Source organism: Pinus tabuliformis, chromosome 3_2 (assembly GCF_031772625.1).
Source record: "Pinus tabuliformis cultivar Carrire ecotype Pingquan chromosome 3_2, CPIR1, whole genome shotgun sequence".
Lineage (NCBI taxonomy): Eukaryota > Viridiplantae > Streptophyta > Pinopsida > Pinales > Pinaceae > Pinus > Pinus tabuliformis.
Window position 1 is genome coordinate 548,769,671 of NC_142302.1, and position 13,710 is coordinate 548,783,380.

Consider the following 13,710-nt stretch of genomic DNA (forward strand, 5'->3'; position numbering starts at 1 on the left):
GACATCCTTGAATGCCCTTGGAAATATCATGATTAAATATCTCTCACTCACTCATCGACATTCTTATAATGGTTTCTCCTTCTTTGACAAGTAAGTGCTCTTCTATAGTCTATGCCTAATCCTTCCAACCAGATGGAATCTATTTGTAAGGAAGGCAACAAACTTGGTGGGGCTTCTAAATTCAAGGCTTGGAAAAAGAGAATTGGTTTAATTCTCAAGGAAACTGAAGTCATTTAATTTGTTGAAGGGACAATTTCACAACCAGACAAGAACAATGCTCAAGAGGTGACCAAATACAATAAGGGATAAATTAGAGCTCAAAGGGTTCTCTTTGAATCTATCAAATATCATCTTACCTCTTTTGTTTCATATTTGTCTACATCCAAATAAGTCTATGAAAAATTGGTCAAATTATATTCCATCAATACTGCTAAGCAAAAGATATCTCTAAGGAATCAACTCTATGAAACAAGAAAGAAAAACAAGAAGATGTGGCTTCATACTTTATGAGAATATCAAAAATCAAAGATCAACTTCAAGGACTTGGAGAAACCATATCTAAATTTGAGCTAATAACTTTTGTAATCAATTCTCTACCTCAAGCTTGGGATGGTTTTGCAGGAGGTATATATGCAATAAAAGATACTCTGACATTGAAAGAACTTTGGGCTCTATGTGTTGTATAAGTGTAAGAACCCTAGTGAAAATTCCATGTAAAAATATATAAATACCACGGATGATTGGACACGTATTCCAAGATGAATGGTAGGAAAGACATCCTAGGGGGTGTTCATTTGATTGTTTATGGCTAAGGAAATTGGCAAAGGCAATGGCTAAGGCATTAAAGAGGCAAAAAGTATTTTGGCACATTTATTTATGAAAATAATGGAAATTAGGAGAAAAGGAAGGTGAAAGGTCACAGGTTGCATGTGAGGAGGAAATTGAAGGAAAATAATGCAAAATGAAGAAAATAGAGGCCTCATTAATAAAAAGGCTTCTGAGGATCAGTTGGGGGGCTCTTGACTCAAGCTTGGTCAGTGTAAGATTTTGTTAGTTTAGCTTTCGAGCTCTCTCATTATTCTCTCTCTCACATACTCTTGGACACTTAGATATTTCTTGGAGCACTTTGGCATTGGAGCAAGAAAGGCAAAGAATCCAAGAGGAGGCAAATATCAAGCAGGGAAAGTTAGGATCAAGCAGCTACAACAGGCTTCATTGCTGGTATCAACTTGCATGTGTATTTTCCTTGATCGATCTGGCATGCATGGGATTGCATGTGTTTCTTTTCTACCATGGCATGGGTCTTGCCAGGTGTGACAGTATTTTCAACCTAGCCTTGCCATTTCCTAATGGCTTTGATGAGATGGGTTCTCTCATGCATTTTGTGGGTGATGGTCAGATTGGATTCGAAGTTGAGTGGGGTGTATCTCCGAATTGACAAACACATGGTGGTAGTGGTTCCTGAACTGCACTAAGGATGCATGAAACCACTGGAGTAACCCCTGAACCAGACTATGGGTTGCGGTAAAGCCAGATTGTGTGCCTCAGTGGGCCTAGGAATCCTTGCCAGTGAATGGCGGGATATATGGTAAAGCCAAGAGGTGGATTTTCTCTTCGTTGGGCCTAGTTATTTTGGGATGGAATGTACGGTAAAGCCTAGAGAGTATGTCTCTATGTAGGGCCTAGTGATCGTTGGATTAGACTGCGGATGCACGATAAATATTGAGAAACTAAGAGACACTCAAATTCCTCATGGTGTAGGCGGAGAAATCCGGTGGCATCCACATTGATTGGTGTTTTTGATGTGTTTTATGAGTCCCACATTCATGCTTGGAATATGGCACGGGGTGATTGGCTGAAGAGAGACCTGACTCAACCAATCTATGGTCGGGTGGAACGTGGTAGTCCCATCACCGGTTGGTTCATTGCATTTATTAATTAAAATTTCATTCCCTTGATGTGCAAATGTACTAATGCATATATATGGATTTTGATAGTTGATATGTTTATTGTATTTATGTTCCTATTATGTTGTTTATATGCACATTTACCTCGGAGGGTGTTACAATAAGAACAAAGGTTGAAGGCTAAAGATGATACCAAACCAAATAATGAAAACTCTAAAGCCTTTGCTGCTAGATCAAAGAAGAAGTTTGAATTTTTTTGAAGATTTGGATCTCATAAAAAATACAACTGTAGAGAATCTTGTAGATTCACAAGCTCATGCAAAGTACTAAAGCACGGGAAAAGAATCTACTTCTACTTTCAACCAACAGAAGCCAATAGATCGATGAAAACAATATGAACGAGAAGAATATAAATCAATGGCACATAACACAAGATGTATCCGAGGAAAGCCACTGCTCAAACCCCGCTATCTGTATTTCATATATCATAAATATGAGTGAAGATACAAAGCTTGTTCTCACTATAACAATTCCACACAAGTATGCTCAACTCTCTTAACTCACACGGTAGCTCTTGGCCAACACTTAGCCAATTTTGCAGCTCTACAAGCCCCTAATCTCTTGCGTGATTCCTAGGATGAATAACCCATATTTAAAGGGAATCCATGCTTCCAAAACTGCACAATCCAAGCATAGGTCCTTCTTTGATTGCATGCATGATATTTACAACTCAATAAATCATACAACTAATAGTACATTGTCCCTACACTCTAGTCTCAGCTGGGCCTTTCTCAGAATCGACATGCATGAGTTTATGATGAGGGAATCTTCAGTTAACTAGAGTGACACTTGTGGATGCACTAGTGCACCAACTGAATGTTAACTCTCTATTAGTTCCATAAATAGTTTGGAACTAATTTAATTGAACATAACTCAGTAAACTGAGTTCTCTATTACAACTCACAATTAAACTCATATTGGGCCCCAAAAACTTAAGGAGAACATATACATGACTTCAGAAAGACTTCCAACCGAAATTCATAAGCTAATTAAGTTAATTAAACTTAATTAACTATTTACAAGTTTCTATGAGAATAGATTTTGATTTTAATTCTCAGTTTAATTCAAGGACAAATTAAATTAGAATTTCTTGTTGCCATTTCTCAACACTTCCTCAAAGAAAGAAAGGGATTATTAGCTACCCCGATCTTGTCTTTGTGAAACTCGAATTTACATCTTGACAATACCTTTGTCAAAATATCAGCATCGTGCTCATATGTGGGAATGTACTCTAACAAAAAAATCCGCCTCATACACAATCTATGAGACGATGATATCGAATATCCATATGCTTGGACCAATCATCAAAAATTGGATTTTCAAAGAGTTTGATACAACTATGATTATCGCAGTAAATCATAGTTGGATCCATATGCTGACCAAACAAGCCAACCATGATCCTCCTCATTTAGATGGTCTCACATGCTTCCTGACTTGTAGCCATGTACTCTGCATCTGCCGAACTGAGTGCAATCGATCTCTATTTCTTATTGTACCAAGAAACTGTCATTGACCCAATATTGAAGATCCCTCATGATGTGCTCTTCCATTCGGATGGACTCCCTGCCAAATCTGCATCGGTGAAGCCTTGAAGCTTCACTCCCTCTGTCCATATGTACCATAATTCATACTGAGAAGTGCCCCTGAAGTATCTCAACACATGTTTTTCCACCTTCCAATACAGCTTGGTAGGCCTAACCATCTCTTAACTAAGCTAGTTAACTACATAGCACATATCTAGTTGTGTGTTCACCAAGTACATGAGTGAACCCACAAGCTTCCTGTAAACAATAGCTTCAACTAATCCCTTGAAGTAGCATCCTCCTTCCTCCAGTTACCTGCTAGAGGAGTCTCCATGGGTTTGTTTATCTCCATGCAAAATCTTCTGAGTATCTTGTTGGAATACTTGCCCTGAGACCCAAACAACTCCCCATCACCCTACCATATCTCCATGCCAAGAAAGTAATGCATGAGCCCCATGTCCTTCATCTCAAACTCTCTTGCAAGGTACTCCTTGCAATACTTGATCAGATGATCATCACTTGTCAGTATGAGATCATCAACATAAAGTACAATAAACAACAATTTACCTTCCACCACTATGTGGTACAGGTTTTCATCTGCTTCACTCTTTGTGAAGCCCAACCCAGTGAAGTATCTATCTACCCTGGTGTACCAAGCATGGGGTGCTTGATTCATCCCATACAACACTCTCTTGAGCCGGCACACATGCGACTCATAGTCAAAGGTATCAAAACCTTCAGGATGATCTATGTACACCTCTTCCTCAATCATGCCATTAAGGAAGGCTATCTTTACATCCATATTATGTATCTTCCAACCCATCTGTGCTGATAGTGCCAATATAGATCTAATTGACGAGTACCTTGCAATAGGAGAAAAGGTCTCATCATAGTCAATCCCCTCTACCTGTGAAAAGACATGGGCCATAAATCTAGCCTTATGCTTCTCCACACTACCATCTGCAACTTGATTTACCTTGTAAAGCCAATGGGAGCTCACCACTGACTTGTCCTTTGGTCTCGGGACCACATCCCAAACATTGTTACGAACTATGGAGTCATACTCCTCCACCATGGCATCAACCCAAACTGGTTGTTGCACTGCTTCCTTAAAGGAATATGGCTCTGTCACAACACATTCACCCATAAGAGCCATGTATCCATTGTACCTCTCAGGTGACCTTCTCTGTCTGCCCTAAGAAGTGGGTGCTCCCACATTCTCTCGTCCATCATCTAACAATTTTTCAGCCTCTCTAGTGCACTTTCTTCCCTCTCTAGAAGACTTTTCCCGAGTGGATGTCTCCACTCCCGGATCCTCTGCATGTGGCTGCTCCACATAATTCTGAGGCTCCTCAACCTTAGGATCTAAAGATCCTCATCCGCATGTAGCTCAAGCTCCCTCTCAAGGGAAACTTGCATGGCCTTCTCCTCATCGAATCTAACATCCCTGTGAACCATTGTCATCCTATTGGTCGGCAAGTACACCCGATAGTTGTGAGGTGTATTAGTGTACCCCACAAATATCCCCAACTCTGTTGTCAGCTCAAGCTTCTTCCGTGCATCTTTGGTCACATGGAAATATATGGATGACCCAAAATCCCTGAAGTGACCAACATTTGGCCTCTTACCGGAATAAGCCTCCCCTGGTGTCTTCATCTCAAGTATCTGATGTGGACTACGGTTCTGAAAATAAACCGATGTGTTACATGCCTCATCCCTCAAATGAAGTGGGAAACCCTGAACATGAAACATCGTCCTCATTGCCCCTACTATGCTTTTGTTCTTCCTCTGAGCCACCCCATTCTGCTGAGGGTTATGGGGTGTTGTCAACTCCCATTTAATCCCTTCCGCTACATAGAATTTCTTAAACTCATTTGAGACATACTCACCACCATTATCACTTCGTAGAGCTTTAACCTTCTTGCCTGACTCTTTCTCCACCAATGCTTTAAACTCACAAAAACTTTTTGAAGGTTTGATCCTTTTTCTGCTGAAAAATATCCAACATTTTCGAGAAAAGTCATCAAAAAATATAACATAATACCTGTGTTTGATCATGGATGTTGTCGAGAATGGTCCACACACATCTAAATGGACTCACTCTAGAATAGCCTTTGTTCGATTGTCTCTGTTGTGAAAGGAAGACTTGGTTTATTTCCCAAATTACACCCATTGCATGCATCAACTTGCTCAAGCGTACCTCTGGGAATACCGATAGAGATATGTTGCAATATCTTCAAAGCCCCATGATGAAAATGGCCCAATTGATTGTGCCATAACTCACCAACGTATCGGCTCTACACCCTTTCTGCTTTTGTGCTCAAAGCAGCACACTTCTCTGCCTCCAACTTATAGAGATTCTTCACCTAAATCCCTATCTTCTTTAGTTGACCCATGGCTATGTGTTGAAGTAATGCCTTTCCTTTCGAGAAGATCAGATCATAGCCTCTATCCTCAAGCATGGCAATGGATACAAAGTTCTTCTTTAGCCCGGGCACATACATAACATTCTTCAAGGTGGGTGGAGCCCCATGCTCCCTCTGAAAAGTAATCGTGCCCAATCTAGTAACACTATACTTCCCGTCGTCACCCATCTCGATATGCATCTAGAGATCTTTCTCCTTCAGGTCACTGAATAACTCTTTGTCATCAGTCATGTGGAATGAAGCTCCACTGTCTAAGTACCATACACTTCCCATCATTGATTACGCCATGCATGCAATGAGGAAAAAGTTCAATTCTAATTTAGAGGCCAAGGCCTCACCCGCCACTCCTCCTAGGGACTTCTTCTTGGACTTCTTGAGTGGAAAATTTGTAGCAAAATGGCCCAGCTCATGACAATGGAAGCACTTAACTTTCGTCATGGCTTTCTTCTTACCTCCAGGATAAGAATCCGATTTGGAATGGGAAGCTTTCCCTTTCCCATTCTTCCCCTTAATTGGTAAGGCATAGTTCTCTTCATCATCAAACTTTGATGAAGAGCCATCCCTAATGTTCCTCCTGATCTCCTCCTGCATCAAATCCAACCACAATCATTCCAAATCTGACAACTTCTCCCGACCATTGACAAAGTCTTAATAACTATGCCAACTCTTTGGGAGTCCTAGAAGAGCAAGACTCACCATATCATCCTCGGAAACCGTGATTCCAACACTTTTAAGTTTATCATGACAGTGAGTGAACCTGGTCAAGTATTTTGGAATCGTCTCACCTTTTTTTATTTTTCGAAGTTTGTCCTTCAGTGCCAATTTCCTTTGGTCACTGTTGTTCTGATAAAGTCTGTCAATGTTTTCCACATAGCATAAAAGTTTCCTTGCCAAGGAGACTCGAGGCAATGTGGTCTAGAACTCCCTCAAGGATTATTCGCCTGGCCTTCGCCACACGCTTCTTCCATTTGGCCAAATTTTGTGCATTCAATGTTGTTGCCTTAGGAATTTCTTGATCAACGAATTCCTTCAAGCCATTATCCTCTAGCACAACCTCCATTTTGTCCCTCTAGGCTATAAAATTCGAGCTTCCTTCCAAGGCATACTCGAGCCACAAACCGTAGAACACCATCAACCGATCCTGAAGTATGTATTGCAAATTCGAATTTCACCTGTAACCCAAAACTCAAAACTTCAAAATATCCTCTAGTATGTTGTTCTCAATTTTGATACCATGTAGAAAATCTTGTAGATTGACAAGCTCATGCAATGTAATAAAGCATAGGACAAGAATCTACTTCTACTTTCAACCACTGAAAGCCAATAGATCAATGAAAACAATATGAACAAGAAGAAGATAAATAAATGGAACATAACACAAGATGTATCTAGGGAAAACCATGCTGAAAACCCCACTATCTGTAATGCATATATCTGAAATATGAGTGAAGATACAAAGCGTGTTCTCACTATAACAATTCCGCACAAGTATGCTCAACTCTCTTAGCTCACAAGCTAGCTCTTGGCCAACACTTAGCCAATTTTTAAAATCTCCAAGCCCCTAATCTCTTGCGTGATTCCTAGGATGAATAACCCATATTTGAAGGAAATTCATGCTTCCAAAATTGTGCATTTCTCTGATTGTATGCATGATGTTTACAACTCAGTAAATCACACAACTGATAGTACATTGTCCCTGCACTCTAGTCTCAACTGGGTCTTTCTCAGAATCGACATGCATGAGTTTCTGATGAGGGAATATTCAGTTAACTAGAGTGACACTTGTGGATGCACTAGTGCACCAATTCACTGTTAACTCTCTATTAGTTCCACAAACAGTTTGGAACTAATCTAACTGAACATAACTGAGTAAACTGGGTTATCTGATTATAACTCACAATTAAACTCATCCTAGACCCCTAAAACTTAGGGAGAACATATACATGACTTCAGAAAGACTTCCAACTCAAAATTCCTAAGCTTGGAAAAATATGACCCGGATTATCCACAATACTTTGTTAATCAAATCGACGTTTCGAACCCCAAAGGGGATCCATCATCAAGACAGAAAATGAGTGATAGATTGAGAGAAGAATTTACCGACGAGGACAAATAAATAGAAACCTAATTGCTGATAAATTAAAGTAGAAGCTGATTAATTCATTAGTACTAAAATATATAACCTATTCAATTTTATTTTAATTTAATTCGTATTTAATCTAATATGAATTACTAAATAATAAAAATAATTAATTCTAAATAAATCAAATAAATATCATAAGTTTATTTATTCCTTGTTTTTATTTTAACATGATATGAATTACCAAATATAATCAGTTTTATTATATTTTAATTTTATTTTGTTTTATTTTTATTTTTATTATTTTTATTTTATTTTAATATGAATTCTCATTTTATTTTGTTACCTAATTAAATATAATTAATCTATGTTAATTTTAATTCATATTTCTATTTTTATAAATAATAAATCCAATTAATTTTATTTTTTTATTACTGAAATAAATAGATTAATGTAATTCATTCATTCATTAAATACCTCACTAATAAAGTAGTAAATATTTGATTTAGATTTAATTTATTTTATTTTCAATAATTTATGGAATAATTTTATTTAAATTTTTATTTTTATATTAATGTTAATGCTAAAACCTATGTCACTAAGGCTTAAATTTATATTTTATTTATTTATTAGTTATTTAATATATTTATGATAATATTTTTTTTAATAATTAATCATTTATATTAACTTAAAATAATGTTAATGATGATTATTTATTTATTATTACTAATAATCATTAATTTATTTATTTATTTGTAACAAATAAATGGTTATTATGTCAAATAAGGAATTATTAGTTCTTAAACCAATTTTTAATCTATATTATTTTAACCAATTAATTAATTAATTAACTAAGAGAGATGCTAGAAATTAAGGAAGGGGTAGGGGACAAACCTGATGTACTACACCTCGAAAGATCTGGAGGGATTGATATGTCTAATCAAGGGAAGCCAGTTTCCACTAATCTCATTCCCATTGTCCCTATTGAGGTTATGTGAAACCTTCATAATTTCAATAGCCTCTCTAATTTTCCTCATTTGATAATGATCTTCCCTTGCAATAATTTTGGCATTCTCCAAACACAAATCATGCTTGGTTTTGGAGGAGTGCTCCGCAAGGGCTAATGTACGAGATCTCCCATGCTTAATATCTGCTTCGTGCTCTTTAAGTCTTGTTTTCAAAGACCGCCCTGTCTCTCCAATATAACTTTTTCCGCACGAACAATCAATCTTATACACACCCTTGAGTTGCTGATGATTAATGTTATCTTTAACAGACTTCATTTCCTACCCAATCGTTCCACATGTTGTAAACTAAGTGTATATGTCCTTCTTTCTTAAAATCTTAGTGATTTTATCTGTAACCCCTTGAATGAATGGAAGGTACACCTTCTCGAAATTTTCTTTCCCGTAGTTATCTCGGGGACCCTTGGAGAGGACCTTCTCTTGAGCTCCTTTTATGGCTTTCTTGATATCAAACTCCTTGTATCCTATATCTTTAAAAACAGAGGTTAAGTGCTTAATTTCTTCATTAAGGTGATCAGAGTCGGAAATTCTAAGAGCCCTAACAGCAAGAGTGTTTAAGACACCAAATTTTTGGGCTGGATGATGGTACGAATCAGCATGAAGATAGCTTTCCGTATGTGTTTTCTTCCTAAAAACCTGGTGTCCCAAAGTACCATCCTCCTTTCTACTGACTAGGACATCTAGAAAAGGAAGTTTACTGTTTTCTTCAAGCTCCATAGTAAACTTGATTTTTCGGATGATATAGAGTTAAGATGATTAAAAAACTTCTCAAGCTCAGCCTTGCCATGAGTCCATTTTAAGTTGGTGTCGTCAACAAATCTTTTCCACCATGCCGGTTTCAAAGGGTATGAGTCAAGGGATTTTCTTTCAAAGTGTTCCATGTATAAGTTGGCGACAATGGGTGAAAGTGGGGATCCCATGGCGACTCCTGATATCTGCTCATAATAATTGTCTTGAAAACTGAAGAAAGTGGAACGCAAACAAATTTCCGCAAGTTTAGCTGTATCTGGATCAGTGACTTCTTTTATAACATGAATAGCTTCATCAAGAGGAATCTTTGTAAATAAAGAAACAACATCAAAACTAACCAGAATATCATCCTTATCAACCCTTTCATTCTTGATGAGTTCTACAAAATCATTAGAGTCCTTTATAAAGGAGTCTGTGTTTCCAACTAGAGGTTTCAAGATCCTAGCCACATATTTAGCTAATTCATAGGTGGGTGAACTAATGGTGTTGACTATTGGTCTAAGAGGGACCCCCTCCTTATGAATTTTTGGTAATCCATAAATTCGAGGTATGACCTCACTGGATGGAATTAACCTCTTTTTTATTTTATCATCAAGGTTTGATCCCATGACAGCCTTCTTAACCTGTTTAATAACCTTGGGAGTGGGGTTGGAGTAAAGTCTTCTATAACTACCGCAATTTAGATGCTCATTCATTTTATGAATGTAATCATCCTTATCTAAAACAACAGTTGCTCCTCCTTTATCCGCCTTAAGCACCACTATGTTGTCATTATTACAAAGTGACCTAAGAGAAATTTGTCCTTCCTTATTTAAATTACCCTTTGGCGGCTTAGATTTCATCATTATAAGGGCACACTCCTGTCTTAATACTTCTTTGTCATCTAATGAAAGGCCCTGAGTCCCATTCTCAATATTGCAGATGATGCTTTCAAATGGAATGTTCTTGGGATAGACTGTGAATCCCAAGCCTTTGCTAAGAGTATTAATTTCTTCACGAGTGATAATTGAGGAAGAAATATTAATAACCTTCTTACTAGGCATTGGTTTTGAAACCCTTATATCTGAGACATTAGGATTCCCCAACCCTTTACTAAAAAAAGGCCTATCAATTTCGCGAGAGATGATATTGGCAATGTTCTTATCTATATTATTGGTACAATTGTCATTAAATTTGCGCTCACCTATCGGTTTTATAGTTTTGTCCTTATTGTTTATTCGGAAACCGCCATCAATTTCAGGAATGCAGGAGCTCTCACCCCTAACGTCGTTGCAATACCCTCCCTCATAGTCGATGTTTGCTCTAATATCCTGGTCACTCTCACTGTAATTGCCATTAAAAATCCCTTCACCTTCCGGATTTTTAATGTCGTCCTCATAGTCCGGACATTCATGCTGGCTCCAGTCATATACAACGTCCTCGTTTCCTCGAACAATGTTCTTGGAACCAATGACCACACTACAGTTTACAGCGCAGTCGCTATTCTTCCCATTACCCTGCTCACCTTCTTTGTCATCCTTACCGTCACCATATCCCATACAAGCACAATTGCCAACACCGCGTGGAATGCTGGAAACAACGTGGGATATATCAGCACCTTCTTCTGTGTTGTTAACTTTTGTGTCCATTATGCTCACACCAATTGTGTTCACATTAACCTTCATTATTGCTACTGCATTATCTATCATATCTGTTGGTTGATCAACTACTGGATTAATTACGACCATGTTACCAGACCTAGCTGCGTCTTCAACCTCAACCCTGGTTGTCGGCTGTTTGCTATTCACGAAATTGCCAGGTTCTTCATAAGCCGAAACCACTGGATTTCTTTTTAATTTGGATAACTTTCTGGAATGCCTCTCATGGGAAATTTTACCTTCTTTTTTGGCTTGTATGGTAGCCTTTGCATCAATTGTCCTCCATATATCAAAGTTGATCATCCTAGCTAACTTCAAGTGAGCAGAAAGGGCAGAACAACTAAGCTTATCCAATGCAGCGTGAGTCTTCTTTTTTTCACTACGGATGAGAGCCGGACTTAATTTTAAAAATGAATTATTGTTATATTGATTAAGAAGCCTATGTTTAACCTGAGAAAATGGAGGTATGATCTTATTGTCTCTACACTGTTTCAGAAATTGTAGGTCGGCAACTCTTCTTTCAATCTTTATTCTTGCAATTTTGAGAGAACAGATCCATTCCATGTATCCCCTCCGTGCAGGGAAGTTATGTTGAATTTTAAACTTCTGTGGTCATTTCTTGGAAAAATATGACTCGGATTATCCACATTACTTTGTTCATCAACATATGATGGATCCCCTTTGGGGTTCAAAACGTTGATTTGATGAACAATGTATTGTGGATAATCTGGGTCATATTTTTCCAAGAAATGACCACCAAAGTTTAAAACTAAGCTAATTAAGTTAATTAAACTTAGTTAACTATTTACAAGTTGCTATGAGAATAGAATTCAATTTTAATTCTCAGTTTAATTCACGGACAAATTAAACTGGAATTTATTGTTGTCATTTCTCAACAACAACAACAACAAGCCTCATGGAAATTGGGATATGTCGAAAGTTCAAGGCTTTGGTTTCCATGAATATGGACACGTGAAAAGATATTTTCCCAATAACTCTAAGAAGAATAAAAGAAACTAAAGGAAGGAAAGAAATGAAGCACTAACAGTTGAAGATGAAGGAGCCAAAACAAAAACCCATGGTCAAAGACAACAAGGACCTCAACTATTAATAAAAAAATATGGAATGTATTAGGTTTGCAGTTAAGTTTTTCATTTCTTGAAGATGTTAGTTAAAGTAACTTTATTTAGTTATATGTGGAGAATAAAAGCTTATTGGGATTTGCAAATTGTAAAGTGTTCTCATGAAGATCAAGATTAAGAGGAAGCATATATTCTTGGAAGAAATAGAGTCATTGAAGTTGTCTACACATAGTTCGAGAAAAGAAGTTGTTCATGTCTCCAAAATTTCATCACAAAGATTTAGAGGCAGCCAACATCTTTGTAAAAACCCTGGTTAAAAATCCATGTAAAAATATATAAGACCACGGGCATGGGACACATATTCCAAGTTGAATGGTGGGTAAAACATCCTAGTGGATGTTCATTTCAGTTATTATGGCTAAAGGAAATTGGCAAAGGCAATGGCAAAGGAATCTAGAAAGGCAAATGGCATTTTTGGCATATTTATTTATGAAAATAATGGAAATTAGGAGAAAAGGAAGGTGAAATATCACAAGTTGCATGTGAGGAGGAAAATGAAGGAAAATAATGGAAATTGAAGAAAACGGAAGCCTCATTGATAAAAAGGCTTCTGAGGATCAGTTGGAAATATTTTTGGCTCAATATTTTGCTCAACATTGGATCAAGAAAGGCAAAGGAGGAGAAGAGGAAGCAGAGATAAAGCAAGGAAGAGTGGGATCAAGCAACTACAACAAGATTCTTTGTATGATCAATTTGCATGTGTGATTTCCTTTGCTAGATTTGCCTTGCATGGTATTGCATGCGGTCCTTTGTTGTTATGGCATGGGTTTTTCCAAGTGTGACAATGTTTTCAGCCTAGCGTTTCCATTTCTGGATATCTCTGGTGTGATGGGGTTCTCATGTTTTGGTTGAGCTAGATTGTCGAATGGATTCGATACATGGCTAGTGATCCTTAAACCAGATTGTGGATCCCGGTAAAGCCATTATCCAGGTGACCCATGAACCGGACTGTGGGTTGTGGTAAATACAGATATTGTGTTCCTCGGTGAGCCTAGGAATCCTCGACCGATTAATGGAGGGATATACGTAAACCCTAGAGGTGGTTGCCCTTGATTAGGTCTAAGAATCCTTGCCGGTGAATGGTGGGATATACGGTAAAGCCTAGAGGGTGGAGTCTCGATTTAGGGCCTAGTGATCCCTCGATCAGACTGTGGATTGCG

At 37.8% G+C, this 13,710-nt stretch overlaps 1 protein-coding gene across 1 annotated transcript; it reads right to left on the minus strand.

The window, feature by feature from the left end:
* Nucleotides 1-8,898: 8,898 nt before the first annotated feature.
* Nucleotides 8,899-9,279, minus strand: LOC149181680 (uncharacterized). Its single transcript, XM_089414289.1, has one exon. The coding sequence runs from the start codon at nt 9,277-9,279 to the stop codon at nt 8,899-8,901; it is 381 nt and encodes a 126-aa protein (XP_089270415.1).
* Between the last annotated feature and the right edge of the window lie 4,431 nt (nt 9,280-13,710).